This window comes from Neltuma alba, unplaced genomic scaffold (assembly GCF_004799145.2).
Source record: "Neltuma alba isolate B1F8T4 unplaced genomic scaffold, ASM479914v2 tig00012930_pilon, whole genome shotgun sequence".
Lineage (NCBI taxonomy): Eukaryota > Viridiplantae > Streptophyta > Magnoliopsida > Fabales > Fabaceae > Neltuma > Neltuma alba.
This window is the reverse complement of record NW_021637296.1, coordinates 1-15,467: the sequence shown is the minus strand read 5'-3', so window position 1 is coordinate 15,467 and position 15,467 is coordinate 1. Positions and strand designations below refer to the sequence as shown.

The 15,467-nt window shown below is 32.0% G+C and overlaps 1 protein-coding gene across 1 annotated transcript; it reads right to left on the bottom strand.

Annotated features, from left to right (window-relative positions):
* Nucleotides 1–5,369: 5,369 nt before the first annotated feature.
* On the bottom strand, nt 5,370–14,323 carry LOC114732722 (non-specific lipid-transfer protein 2-like). The gene is made up of 2 exons (XM_028920059.1): nt 14,017–14,323; nt 5,370–5,384 (listed from the first exon to the last, which is right to left on the bottom strand). The coding sequence occupies exons 1-2, from the start codon at nt 14,269–14,271 to the stop codon at nt 5,370–5,372; spliced, it is 270 nt and encodes an 89-aa protein (XP_028775892.1). The 5' UTR covers nt 14,272–14,323.
* Between the last annotated feature and the right edge of the window lie 1,144 nt (nt 14,324–15,467).

Sequence of the window (15,467 nt, the reverse complement as noted above, 5' to 3'; positions counted from 1 at the left end):
ATAGTAGTTATATAAATTATTGTCAAATTATCGAGTTGACTCTTCAAGCTTAATGTTTTTGCATTTTCAGCTTACAAAATTGTGTCAAGTTGCTCTTAAACTTTTGTTAGCTATAAATTTAGTCAAATTTATAAGGTCACTCACCGAATTTATTGTTTTTATATTTTTAGCTTGTAAAATCATGTCAACTTCCTCTAAAACTACACTAAATTTTTTAATTTAGATATGTCTAGTGACTTTATATATAAATTTTATAAAAATTTCTTTGTTAAATATGATAAATTATGAAAATTGATTAATTTAATTTTAATTATTTAGATTTAAGATATTTTTAAATAACATTATTATTTTTTATATTTTAATTATTTAATTGTATACAATTAGTACCAACTTATTAATAACAGTAAACTCTTATAAGTTTATGATTTGATTTTACTTCTTTATTATTTACACATGTTAAATGTTTCATCAAATGGTATTTCTAAATAATACATATTAGTAAAAGTATTTTAAAAAATACAATATTTATTTATTATAAGTAAAATTCTCAATTAATTTTTTTAATATATTTAAGCGAACTAGCTAAATAAAATGCTAATTATCATTCAGATATGTAGTTTCAGTTCATTACCCCATACATCATTGTTCATAACCTCATACATCATTGTTTTGACCCGGTAAATTTCTTGGGCGTACAAAAGGACGGCTTTTCTCGTGAGTGTGAGAGAGATACACTGAAAAATCTTCGTTTCATTTCATGGCTTCTTCGTCTGCACCTTCCTCTTCCGTGTCGCGTGAGTTCACTACAGAGGGATGAGAAAGCAGCCGTGGGGTTGATATTCCGTCAAGATTCGCGACCCATGGAAGAAAACACGCGTTTGGTTAGGCACGTCCGTAGCTACGGTGGCGGCGGGGCTGGCCTACGACGGTGCTGCCTGTTCCCTTCGCAACCCAAAGGCCAAAACCAACTTTCCTCCGTCTACGGTGGCGGCAACCTCTGAATATGGCTGCGGTGTTCTGAAGGATCATCCTCCGCCTTCGCCTGCGGCTCCCATCGGGATTGGTGTAATTGGATGGGGAGGGATAAACACTTTTGCTAATTAAAAGACAATACTCTGTTTGGCTCTGTTTTCAGAAAACAGAGCCAATTTTTGTTGATAGTTTTATTTTACGGTTATCGTGTGAACCGGGTTTCTCAATAAAAAATGATTAAAGCCATTTTGCAATAAAATAACGAACAGAAAACGAAATTAAAATTAAAAAAATTATTATTGTAAATTAATTGCTTTATAAAATTACTCTTATGTTATAAACCATTTTGGAAAGTCGGAATTCGAGCAGGAACGTGTTATTTTAAAAGAAGCTCGAGCAGGACACCTGTTGTTTTAAGAGAAGCACTACCTGGTACAATCCCTTACAACAAAATCTTACTCCTGATGTCCTATTTAGAAAGCAGGAAAAAAAAATTTTAGTTCTATTTATAAGTCATTTTATTAAATTTTTAACATGAATATACTATTTTGTCCTTTGTTTATTATAATATAAGTAGTTATCTCTTTTGAAATGTGTATATATTAAATATGAATAAAATTAGAAAAATTATTATATTTTAATCAAGAGTCAATGCATTTTAAGGTTTTTCTTGGTTTATGTAAAATATACTGAAAGTTTTATTAATAGGATTAGTGGAGTAAGTGATAAAATCTTTAAATATCCTGGAGTATTTATGAATGAGCACTTCGTATTTGGAGTTGTTTTAGTTCTTATATATCTCGAAAGTTTGATTTTGTAGTATTTTTGCTCCAGACTATTAGTTTCAGTTTCCTTGTGGCAAAAGAAACCGGTGCTTGAGGAAGAAAGATGTGGGAAGGATTCCATGTGAAATTTTCCAGCAGTTTACGTGAGGATCAACATTCAATTTCCAAGTCATTGACCAAATATTTGAGTGATCCATCCTGTAAATCAGGTGGGGACTAGTTTTGACGCCCAGCACTTGTCATTTACTATCCTAATTTAATCTGAACAATCCAGATTTAATATTTATAATTAATTATTTTTAAATAAAAATATTTTTGAAAAATAATAATTGAGAAATTACTTTTATTTTTATACTATATTTGTTAAAATAATTATCTTAAAAAATAAAAATAAGAAAATTAGATTTGCATGTTGTCTCCTCTTGTAGAATGTGACTGCAAAGGCCAAATATTTCTTTTTCATTACTGCTAAACAGTAAACAAGCATAGGCCAGCGACATTGAGATGGTCTCTGCATCATAGTACCCATGGTACCCATCATTGTACTGTGTGGAGCATAGAAATTGGTTTCATATCATTTTATGGGGTCCGAAATGAGATTTTGTCTCTTTGGGATTAGAAGGATTAGGTTTTCCAGGCAATGAGAAAATTTTCCCTTAAATGCCATATTGCGATCTTCATTTCAGTTTAATATATGTATTTTCAGTTCATACGTCATCGTTTTGATCTGTCCGTTGTTTTTTTTGTTTTTTTTATTTTTATTTATAAGTTACTTTAGATACGTTTTATATGCTTCATTAATTTTTATTTAAAATTTAACAATTTTTTAATTTTATTTTTATTTAATATACATTATATCTCATATAAACGAAGTCAATATAATAATAAATAAAGAGTAAAATTATACATCTATATAAAAAATTTCTTTCCGTACTCTATAAATACGATAAAAAAAAATCTTATTTCTACCCTGTAAATAATACCCGAGGAGTATACATGAAGGATGAGAAAGCAGAGTATGAAATTGAGAGAGAGAAAGTGTACTAACCTCACTGGATCAGCCATGGGCTGCGGGTGTGAGAGAGAGAGAGAGAGATGTTGAGACTGATAGTGAAGAGAATGATGAACCTCCCTCCAGTTATAAATCCAGTGGGAAGGGAAGAGAGGGACAGAGAAAGAGGAAGGGCATGGCTGGCGAGTGGCTTTGACGGGGATGTCCAAAAATTCTAATGTTCATCCTATTTTTGTGGTCGGTTGGTATGAGTATCGGGTGCCAGGTCGGATCGTTTTAGTTGCGGCTGGGTTGAGTACAAGAGGCCGTTCGTAATTAATTCATTAATTCTTAGCCAAGGAAATAATGGGGGGCCCCTATTTTGTAATCAGATTAAGAAATTGAGAGTGGAAGACAATTTCACCGAATGTTGAGATTGATGTTAATTAAAGTGGAGCGGAAAGCGCGACGAGAGAGAGAGAGAGAGGATTTAGTTATAAGTCACTATTCTGAAAAGAGAAGATTATTTCAGGCTTCATAAAGCATGAAAGGACATATTAATGACTTTGAAAGAAGTCATTGCCGTATTCTTGCTTTATTTTACCCCTTGTCACTTTTTTCCCCTGATTGCAGAGTATGGCATTTGTTAGAATCGGACTCCATCGGACCAGTCGGGTTGGACAAAAAATTAATTGGCCCGGTCCGGTTGGTAGAAAAACCCGGCGGTGGGTCAGCTCGACTGATTTTGAGTTAACTCAGTTGTGATTTTTTTAGAAAAGTTGTTTTAGTGGTAAAGAATTATTAGTTTGGTGACTAAAAAATTGTAGATAGCAATATTTTGCTACCATAAATTTATTTTTATATCTTACTATAATGAATATTCAGTGACTTTAATAGCACGATACTATGATTTCAATTTGTTAAAGGAATTGTGGGAAAATTGGAAAGAAAATATAAGTATATAACTATTTTGTTAGGAATTCAATGCGCTACTTTTAGTTATTAATATAAAAATTAGTTGACTAATTCGAGAAGATTAAAAAATTAGTTAAATGAGTTATTTGTAATAAATATGTGTTATCTTCCTAAAATATTATTACTAATCATGTGTATTAACTAAAACTATCATTTGATAAAACATTTAACATGTGCAACTACTACAAGGACGATTTTAAAAGAAATAGATAAATATGAAAGATACAATAGATTGGAGAATTATATTTAGAACTAAATTAAAAGTCAAACTACCTTTTATGTTAAAGACAGAAAGTAATACTCCTCCGGTCCTTAATATAAGACCCATTTAACTCATTTGATTAGATTAAGGAAGTTAGGTAAGTTAGTTAATTATAAGAAAATTGATACATTTTTCCTAAAACACTATAATAATCTTTCTTAATACTCCCTCTTCCTCTTCTATTTGATTATGGTTGAGGGAGTATTCATAAGGATAATTTAGAGAAAATTGATAACTATAAGAAATGGGTCTTATATTTAGGACCAAAACCAATTCAAGAATTAGGTCCTATATTAAGGACCGGAGGAGTATTAAATTAATATTTAGTATTTTGAATGGTATGATGAAAATTTAAATTAATTTTTATTTTTTATTTCTCATCAATTTGATTCACGGGTTAATTTCAGTCTAACTCACAAATCTTTGATCCCATTGCCTTAGTAAATTCAAAGTCCGGTTTTCAATACCTTATTACAAAGCAAGTAAGGAAAACCCAGAAATAAACAGAAAACTCGGACATAACATCATTTCAGATCACATCCAATCCTAGGGTCTTGATTGAATTTTAGGGGGTGTTTGGGAATTAGGAGAAATGTTTTTTAAAAGTACTTTTTCATAAATCAAGATAAACTCATCTATATATTTACTTCGTATACTGTAAATTACTTTTGAAACTATAGTTTGGTTTTCATCCAAACACTTTCTTAATCACAATGATTCTCATCACCGTAATAATTATTTAAAACTACTAACAGAGGTTGAGTCTAGTGGAAGATGCTAGTTCTTTACACCATGACAAATTAAGGTCAGAATTCCTATTGGGAGAAGTGCTAGCATTTAGTGCCCAATAATATTTTGAATAGGATTATCTCCAATAAAAAGATACTTATATTTTAACAAAAAAATAATTATTATTCAAAACTAAACCCACTAGCGTCCTACGTGCCAAATGTCCAATGTATACTGTTCATTCTCTTGGGCCCGCGCTGGAACGGAAAAGAAGGAGAACCCCGCCTTCCAAAAACCACTTAATGGTTCTTACCAAAAAAAAAAAAACACTTAATGGTGATTTTTTTTTTTGGAGTAAAACGGTGATTTCTTTTGATTTGCCTTCATCTCATAATCTAACACATTTTATTGTGAAATAATTAATTGTAAAAAACTACCCACTAATTGAAGATCCTAAGTCTATCGTAGAGAAAGAAAGTACAATTATGATTTATTTTAAATCATGCTAAAGTTAAAGATAAAAATGGCATATCTTTTTTTCAATTTTTTAGAGCTTTGCATTATATACACACACAAAGAGAGAGAGAGAGAGAGAGGGAGAAAGGGAGAAAGGGAGAAGAGCTTTTATCTTAAAAAATTTGAGAACTTTTGCTTGTTAGGAGGAAGAAACCTGTGCCCTCATGAGGGCGTGAAATTACTTTTGGTTAGCAATAAGCACCAGTTTGATCTTTATTATTTATTCTATGTAAGAGTTTCACATATATCAATGAGAGTATTAAATAGATACTCCTCTGGCTCTATTTATAAGACAGAAAGGAAAAACATTTTTTAATCCTATTTATAGGGCACTGGGAGAAATTTTTTATATAGATATACAATTTGCCCTTTATTTATTACTGTATTGACCTTGTTTACATAAGTTATAATATATATTAAATAGGGATTAAGTTAAAAAATTATTAAATTTTAAATGAGAGTTAATAAAATTTAAGGGTTTTCTTGATTTATGTGAAATATGTTGGAAGTGACCTATAAATAGAACCAGAGAAGTAAAGTTTTTACTTTTACTCCTATTAAGAAAAGCATTAAATACTAATATATTTTTTCTCACCAATTTTCACTCTTTTTTACTTTTACTATAGTTAATAAGAGCAGAATTAAAAATAAAATATTGAAAAAAAAGATACAAGTAAAAAATAAAAAGTATCAAGTAGTATAGTCGTATTTGGTATTGTATTGTTTCAACGCTAAGGAGGAAGAAGCATGTGACCTTGCTGAGAGACAAGAAAAAACGTCAATGTACTGTTTAAATGTTATTGTCTAAAAGTGTCATTAAATTATGAAATGTTTTCTGAGCCGAAGCTAGGATCCCTAACTTAGGAAAACGTCCCCCTAAGCCAGATTAGTACTCAGATCGGGTGTCAAAAATCGAAAGAGATTAAAAAAAGGGAAAATGACAGATAAAGAAGCTCCAAAATGTGAAATGCCAATTTGGGAAGCTAAGGAAATGTAATTACCCATAGGGAAGTCCTTCCCAAATTGGGATTTTGGAAATTCAGTGAAATGACAAAAATGCCCTTTGTTCTTTTTTTTTTTAAAAAAAAAAACCCAGCCCCTCACCGGTGGCCGGCGACCGGCGACCACCGCCGGCGACTGGCCTCCGGCGGCCGCCGACCGCCTCCGGCCACCGGCGCCGGCCACCGGTGTGGTGGCTGCCGGTGAAGGATTTTTGTAACAAGATTTTTTTTTTTTGGGAATAGGATAATATTGGTTCAAAGTGGCGGGGGTGGGATTTGATCCCACAACCCCTTGGCCACTTGGACCAACAAAAGGATTGCCATTGGGCCATCAAAGATTTCTTAACCTTATAATGCAAACAAAAATATAAGTTAACTCTTTTACTGTGATTCCAGCTTGTGACAACAATTTATCTGAGGATGACAAGTCTTAATTGAGAAATAACAAGTCTAAATTTGATATTAACAAAGCAACTTTTCCTAATTTATTTAAAAATGACACGTCTTTGTTGAAAAATAACAACAATTTATTCGGTATTTCTTGTTATGTATAAGGAAAAGTTGCTTTGTTAATATCAAATTTAGACTTGTCATTTTCCAGTAAAGACGTGTTTTTTCAAATAAATCATGGTCATTTTTAATTAACGTAGATGCTATTTCTTGTTATGTATAAGGAAAAGTTGCCTTGTTAATATCAATTTTAGACTTGTCATTTTATAGTAAAGACGTGTCATTTTTAAATAAATTATGATCATTTTTAATTAATGCACATGCTGCTATGTTATGTATAAGGAAAAGTTGCTTTGTTAATATCAAATTTAGACTTGTTATTTCTCAATTAAGACTTATCATCCTCAGATAAATTGTTGTCACGAGCTGGAGTTATAGTAAAAGAGTTAACTTATATTTTTGTTTGCATTATAAGGTTAAGAAATCTTTGATGGCCCAATGGCCATCCTTTTGTTGGTCCAAGTGGCCAAGGGGTTGTGGGATCAAATCTCACCCCCGCCACTTTGAACCAATATTATCCTATTCCCAAAAAAAAAAAATCTTGTCACAAAAATCCTTCACCAGCAGCCACCACACCGGAGGCCGGCGCCGGTGGCCGGAGGCGGTCGGCGGCCGCCGGAGGCCAGTCGCCGGCGGTGGTCGCCGGTCGCCGGCCACCGGTGAGGGGCTGGGTTTTTTTTTTTTTAAAAAAAAAAGAACAAAGGGCATTTTTGTCATTTCACTGAATTTCCAAAATCCCAATTTGGGAAGGACTTCCCTATGGGTAATTACATTTCCTTAGCTTCCCAAATTGGCATTTCACATTTTGGAGCTTCTTTATCTGTCATTTTCCCTTAAAAAAAAAAAAGACAAAAAAAAAAACAGAGAAAATGGTGCAACATACAAAAGAGGAATGAGGATAGTTTTGGAAAATTGGGTCAAGTGATGGAGAAGCCCAAAATAACGGATCCGGATCCGCTCAGCGGCCATTTTCGCAGGGTCCCTCAGAATCTTTAAATCCTATCCGTCCAATTCATCTAAGAGCTCACAAAAAGCCACATCACCAAGCTTCTGTAACCGCAATAAAAATGTTCTTTGTGAAAAAAAAACACATTTCAATTTTTTCTCCAAAACACAATTGCGTAAATCTTTGAATAAAATTTAATTACAATATAACCTTGAAGATAAATAAGTTCACTTATGTAGTTAATAAACTTTAGCTATAAACTTATAGTTTTATGTCTCTAAAACATAGTTGCAGTAAGTTTTTGAATAAAATTTGATCATAACGCAACTTTGACAATTAACATATTTCATTTCATAATTTACACGTTTTAATTCCAAGTTTTACAAATTTTTGTCTCTATAATATTCTTGCAATAAATCTTTGAATAAAACTCAAACTACAATGCAACTTAAAAATTAACATATTCTATTTCACATTTAAATATGTTTCAAGTTTTAGTAAGCAACTTTTTGTTTCCATAGCATGGTTGTAATAAGCCATTAAATAAACTTTATTACAATATAACCTTGAAAATTAATATATTTCATTTTGTAGTTAACATGTTTTAATTTTAAATTAATAACTTTCTGTCTGGATAAAACTATCAAGATTAAAAGAGAAAGATTTAATATAAAAACTAACTCATCATTAGCTACGTGATTGATTTTCTGACTATGTAATAATAAACACCAAGTTTCCTTGTTTATAGATTTTACACAACGCGGGAATGATATAAAATTTTTATCCATCTAGGTTTCTAACGAAATAAGCATTAGAATCATTTCATAAAATTTTAAAATTCTTTTTTGGGTCATGAGACCTAATTAAAAATTTGACAAATTTAATAATCTAAATAAGAATTTGAGTTATTTAAGTGTTTTTTTTTTAAATTTCCTTATCTATATATATAAACAATATAATTAGCATTATAACCAACAAGCTTAGTTTGAAAATACTCCGAACCTGTAACATGGGCACACTCACCACCTTTGAGAACCAACCGGTATTTTAAAATAATTTTTGTACACTCAACACTTAAAAATATTTTTCTAATAGCCTCCCAATGTTCTAAAATAATTTTTGGTATACTTAACACCTTAAAATATTTTTTTAGTAGCACATAGTATTTTAAATTATTTTTCTCAGTAGCAACAAGCACCTTAAACTTAGGATCTATTAACTAAGTGCTCCTCCCAACACATTTTAAGCTAAAAATTAATTACTTTAAGATATTAGTTGCCACTGAAAAAAATATTTTCAAGTACTGAGTACACCAAAAATTATTTTAAAACATTGGGTTCTACTTAAAAAAAATATATTAAGGTGTTAAGTGTATCAAAAATTATTTTAAAATACTGGATTTTACTAAAAATATCTTAATCCAGTCCTAATTATAAGATTTTTTTTATAGTCTACAAACAAGATCTTAGATTAGGATATGAGATAGTACTCTTCTAATCTTTAATATAAGACCTATTAACTAATTTGATTAGATTAAGGAAGTTAGGTAAGTTAGTTAATTATAAAAAATATGACATATTTTTTCTAAAACGTCATAATCATCTTTTTTAATATCCCCTCTCCCTCTTATACTTGATTATGGTTGAGAACGTATCCATAAGTGTAATTTAGGAAAAAATGATAAATATAAAAAATAGATCTTATATTTAAAATCAAAATCAACTCAATAATTAGGTCTTATATTAATGAGTGGATGAGTACTATTTTTTTTCTATGCCCAAGCTTGCTTCGTGGTTTCCCCCCCCCCCCCCCCTTCCTTATGTCCAATTCCACGGTGTTTGCAGTGTAGTCATCGTATAATGCTCAGTTTCCCTTGCACACATCGTACACTTATGAATCCACCTGCTTACAGATTTCGGTTACTGCATTGGGGGAAAAGTACATGAGCAGGCACACGAAATAGACAAAGAGGGTGAGCGCTAAAACATGTTTAGAGAGCAACGCTGATGTTAATGCAACACAAGCCACGCTCCCTGCGACTCCATCTTCTATGGTCAATGGAATAATGGACCTGTAAGCATATTATAAAAAAAAAAATTTGGAGGTACTTATACTTTTTAAAAAATTTTAATTTGATACTTATGCATTTTTATCATATTTGTTAGGCTTTTAAAAATAATCGAAATTTGAAAGAAGAACAAATTATAAGAGAACCTTATAACAATATATGTGGAGATACACAAAGATATCATAAAATATAAAAATAATTAATAATAAATTTTTTATGAACAAAAATCCCCAAGAATATCATACCTAATATCTTAAAATTACTAATAAATGGTTTTTTATAATCGTAATCGAACACAATAATTTCTGCTTTTTATAAAATCACGGCACAATAAATTACCTTTTATAAATTTCTAAAACATCTGAAAATGACTTACTATTTTTTTTCAAAATTGAAACAAATGGATTACCTCATGTTTGGATTGGAGAAAAAGTTGAGAGGAAAGGAAGCATAAGAAGAAAATCAAAATATGGGAGGATTATGGAGTTTTCTCTTGTTGAGAGAAGGGAATAAAAGTCAGAGTAAGGAAAAAGAAGAGGGGAACTGTGGGTGAAACCCACCACATTTTCTCTCAACTTTTCTTTATAAATATGAAAAGATGTTGGCAAAAAATATTCTTTCACCAAGCTTCTTTATTCATGTCGTTTTCTCCTTCCAACCAATTTTATTTAGTGACCTTCACAAATATGGGAAAAGTCATTTCTTTCAATTTATTTTTAAACTTATACAAATATAAAAACTATATTTTAAACACACATCTTTGAGTTTGTTTTCTTTCAATTTATTATTTGATCCTCAAAATGTGTTTTTAAACATAAAAAATTATTTGATTTTAAAATATACAAATATGAAAATATATCATCTGCAAATATTTTTACTTGATGGATAATATTTATTTTTGTATAGTTTTGTTATAAATCACATGAAATATAATAGATCTAGTGTGACATTTGCCCATTTTCTTTTACTCCTTCATCAAAATAGGTAGGGTGATAACATTATTTCTTAAATTTCATCTTCCATTTTCTTTCCTCCTAATTTTTCTTTCCATTCAAACAGAACACTAAGGAAAAGATCAATGACTATTTAAGAATAAAGTTTTATGTTTGAATGAGCGCGTAGAAGAGATGTCTTTATTAAAAGTTAGAATTGAGTTTTAATTTATGTCGAGATAAAAGATATTTTTTTTAAATAAAAAAAAGATTAAAGCATGTGTGAATATAAAAATGGCTTTGAATATTTTGGCTGAAAACTTTGTTAATGCTCCAATTGACTCCATAATACGTGTGTATGTGTGTGTATATATAAACCACTCTTTACATGTAATTTCAAATCTTTTAATTGTGAGACACCTAATCTGTGGTCAATGATACAGCTCATTTTTCCTTGACCATCTTTAACTATTAATTGGTGGCACAAATCCACCCACAGCCAGCTTTTATCTTGAAAGGCCGCGTTTGTATATCTCCTCTGACCATCTGTACTATTGCATCTGATACTAGTCCCTCTTGAAAGGCGAACTTCCTATTTATGACGACGGGACTCGCATCTGAATCCGATACCCTCATAATTTATTATTTCCCCTTGTCTTAGTTAGTTAGATTAATATAGTTTGCTAAGTTAATTATTTATAATAATTAAGTGTTGTTTTTTTTATAATACCCTTACTAATCATATATATTAGTTATAATTACTATTTGATAGAATTTTTAACATGTACAATTACTACAATGATTATTTTGAAAAAATCGATATATACGAGAGATAAAGTAGATTGGGATATTATATTTAGAATCAAATTATAAGTTAAACTAATTTTTATATTAAGAATAGAAATAGTGTTATTTTTATTAAGAAAAAGGAAAAAAAATTGTTCTCTCACTTTTTCTCTCTCTTCTCTTTCTTCCTCAAGGTCTCTTCTTGATGAGTCCGAGATCCACATAACATGTAAATAAAATGTCAAATATTATAGTCAGATTAATTTTTGGTGCCCTTTTGTTTAATACCTGAATTTGAATCATCAAGATCAAATTTCGGCATATTAATTCGTCTAACATTTGAGAAAAATTAAATTAAAGCACGATTTTAATTAATGAGTAATGTCCTCTGTCTAGTTTATATACCAGTAGATGAATGTTTTGATTCTCACTATAAAAAGTTTGCTCATGCATTTATATATTCAATCATCAACAAAATTTAGTTTTGATCATAATATCACGTGTTATGTACAATTTTAGTGTAAGTGGATTTGATTACAATTTTAGTTACTTTAAACTTGTACTTTAATCTTTATGGCGCAAAAAAAAACCCGTACTTTAATGTTACAAAATTATAATGGCTTCTCATAAAGAAAACAAATTAATTGACGATAGCTAACAGGTTTAATGCGATAAATTAATAACTATCTCATCAAAATGTTAGCGTTTCTCATGTGAATATACGACAATGGGATAATCCATACACAACTAATTCTCTTACATTTCCCTTTTGCCCCAACACTATGAGAGACAAAGGAGCTGTTCGTTTTTGTTCTTTGTTTTCTTATTCTTAAAACAATTTTATAAAATTGTTTTTTAAGAACAACTTTTGGAAAAAAAAAACAAAAAACTTTGTTTGGAAAATAAATTTTTAAAAATCACATTTAAAAAAATATAAGAAATTATACCTTGACAAGTGGTAGTTATCATCGGTAGTGATAAGTAGTAGGTAGTAGAGGAGAAGAAAAGAAAATTTTTCAAATTTTACAAAAACAAAAAAACATGTAAAAGTTGTTTTAGTTTTTCAGTTTTTTAAAATATATTACTGTTTTTTTTTTTGAAAATAAAAAATTATTTTTAAAAGAAGAAACTAAACAAGCTCAAAGTTTTACTAGACCTTTTCGGCCACTTCTCGCTGGAAGAGAACAAAGGATTGGTTGTCGTTATTGCTTGATTAGGACTTCTAAGACGCGGCCTCATCTAGTTTTTTTTTTTGCCCCCAACACAGCCAATGCTTTATCTTTAACTCGTAAAATTAGTCAATTGCGTGTGGGTGGGGGATACTAATTGGATACAAGTTTGCTGTTTCTTTAATTGAATATTAATTAAAAAAATGCCTTCACCTCACTTAGATATTCGCAAACTTCAGCATCGCCAACTAATTGTATATTAGAATTATTTTTTGGGTAAAAAAGAAGTCAACTTTTATTAATATAAAGAAAATTGGAGACAAACACCAAGAAGCCAGAAAAAGAAAAGAAAAGAAAAGAAAAACTCTGGTAAAATCCTAAGATACAACCGATCTCACAGCTCACAAAAAAAGCCCCCAAAGAAAGAACAACAAACAAAAATAATAACCAGTATATCAAATATACTGAAGTATGATCCATATTAATCACCAATCTGGAATTTACTTCAATTCATTTGAAACACAATTACATACCTCCTCATATATTTTGTTAGCTAAGTAAATGACTCAGTTCATATATGAAATCATCCCTAAATTATATATCCAATAGAAAGCAAGTAAAGAGGAGTAAGATCTCAGGTGTTCTAAATACAAGCATCCCCAAGTACAATCAGGAAAGCCTTTTCCATATAAATAGACTCGCGTACAGCTACAATTCTCTTTTCGTATATATGGAAGAAACCTAATTCTAGATGATGATCTAATAGTGGGGAGACAAACAGTACAATAACATTATAACTTACCAGTCTGAGATGCCTCTAAACCTGTCGGTCTAAACTTGTATGTTGTCTCCTCGGTCATGGTTATGCTTAATTCCTTTCCAAATGTCATACACATATGAACCTATCTTCTTGCATATTTTAGTGACTACGTTTGGGGCAAAATATATGAGGAGGCACATGAGGTATATAATGATGATGAGCGGTATAACAGGTTTAGAAACCAACACAGATATTAGGACAGCACAAGCCATGCCTCCTGAGATTACAGCTATATGGGATGAGAGTTCGAGATATGGGGAATTATCATTTGAGTTGGAGGAGTGAGACTTGTAGTAGGCAGATGAAAAGGCAAAAAGGAACAAGCATCCTATGAAGATCCACATCTCTGCGGAGTGCTCGTTGACGGGGGATGAGCGGTGAAAGTGCATTTGAACCACCATGCCTATCGCTGTGATTAAGAATACAAAGGTACCATGCCAGGGCTCTGAACTGCAAAAAAAGCAAACTGTGCTTTGAGAAAAACAGTGTTGATGGTGAAGAAGCACATAACTGAGAGAGAGAAAGCAAACAAACCTTCTTGAGGTAGAAGCAACCTTCTTGGCCCCAGAAGAGTTAACATACTGCCTCAGACTAGGGTTCTTGAGGTACCCACACAGACATCGCTTCTGCTCCTTCAGCTTCTGGCAGCACTGGCTCGACGGCGGAGAGGAAGACGTTATTGCTCCGATGCAGGGACTCCGAGCTGCCGGACTGCTAGTCACCGCCTCAGCCATGTGGGGCAGCTCCGCCGCGGCAAGGATCAGCGCCACCATCACCATCAGACTGATCGCGCCCATCTTCTTCTTCATCGCCAATACTCCTGCAACTTAACTACCTATCTGCCTTTCTCCGGGACTCTGACGTACAGTTTTTTTTTTCCTTTGTTTGTTTTGTGTATTGATGAAGTGAGAAGATAGGAGTGATCGGTGGCAGTTTATATAGAAAGAAAAAGGGCGTGGGTTTTGGTTTGCTGCATGCAGATGAGGAGGCTGCTTGATTTCAATAAAGCCAAGAGGTCCCACATTGAGAAGAGTGTGAAATAATTGAGGGAGAAAAAAGAGTGATCCATTAGCTTATAGACGCCACCCCAGGTCAAAATTTCTGAACTTGGTTTCGCAGATTCAAAAGTCTGCGAAAAAGTTCATCTGCGAAACTAAGTTCAGTGTCACCATCAGTGTCACTGTTGAGTCCACGAAAAAGTTCATTTGCGAAACCAAGTTCAGTGTCACCATCAGTGTCACCGTCAGTAGTTCAGTGTCACCATCAGTGTCACCGACAGTGACACTGATGGTGACACTGAACTTGGTTTCGCAAATGAACTTTTTCGCGGACTCAACAGTGACACTGAACTATTCGCAAATGAACTTTTTCGCGGACTCAACAGTGACACTGAACTACTGACGGTGACACTGATGGTGACACTGAACTTGGTTCCGCAAATGAACTTTTTCGCGGACTCAACAATGACACTGAACTACTAACGGTGACACTGATGGTGACACTGAACTTGGTTTCGCAAATGAACTTTTTTGCGGATTCAACAGTGACACTGATGGTGACACTGAACTTGGTTTCGCAGATGAACTTTTTCGCAGATTATTAAATCTGCGAAACCAAGTTCAGAAATTTTGACCTGGGGTGGCGTCTATAAGCTAATGGATCACTCTTTTTTCTCCCTCAATTATTTTACATTTCTCCGTTCAAAGACAAGGTTGCTGTACAACGTGGCATCAAAAACAAAAAGTAAAATACCTAATTCTTTTTCTAACTCAAAAGTGAGAGATAATTTAGTCTTTTAATTTTAAAATTATTTCCAACCCTTCTCTCCGTTGTTGTTTTTTTTTTTTTTTTGCCATCACAATCCTTCTCTTTCCATTCTACAAAATTTATTCAAAAAAAATATCTTTATTTTTAACATTCCTAGTGAAATACTTATTAGAGTAATGATATTTAATATTACCTCTAATGATCCCTAATATAAGATCTAGATAACTATTTAGAGAGA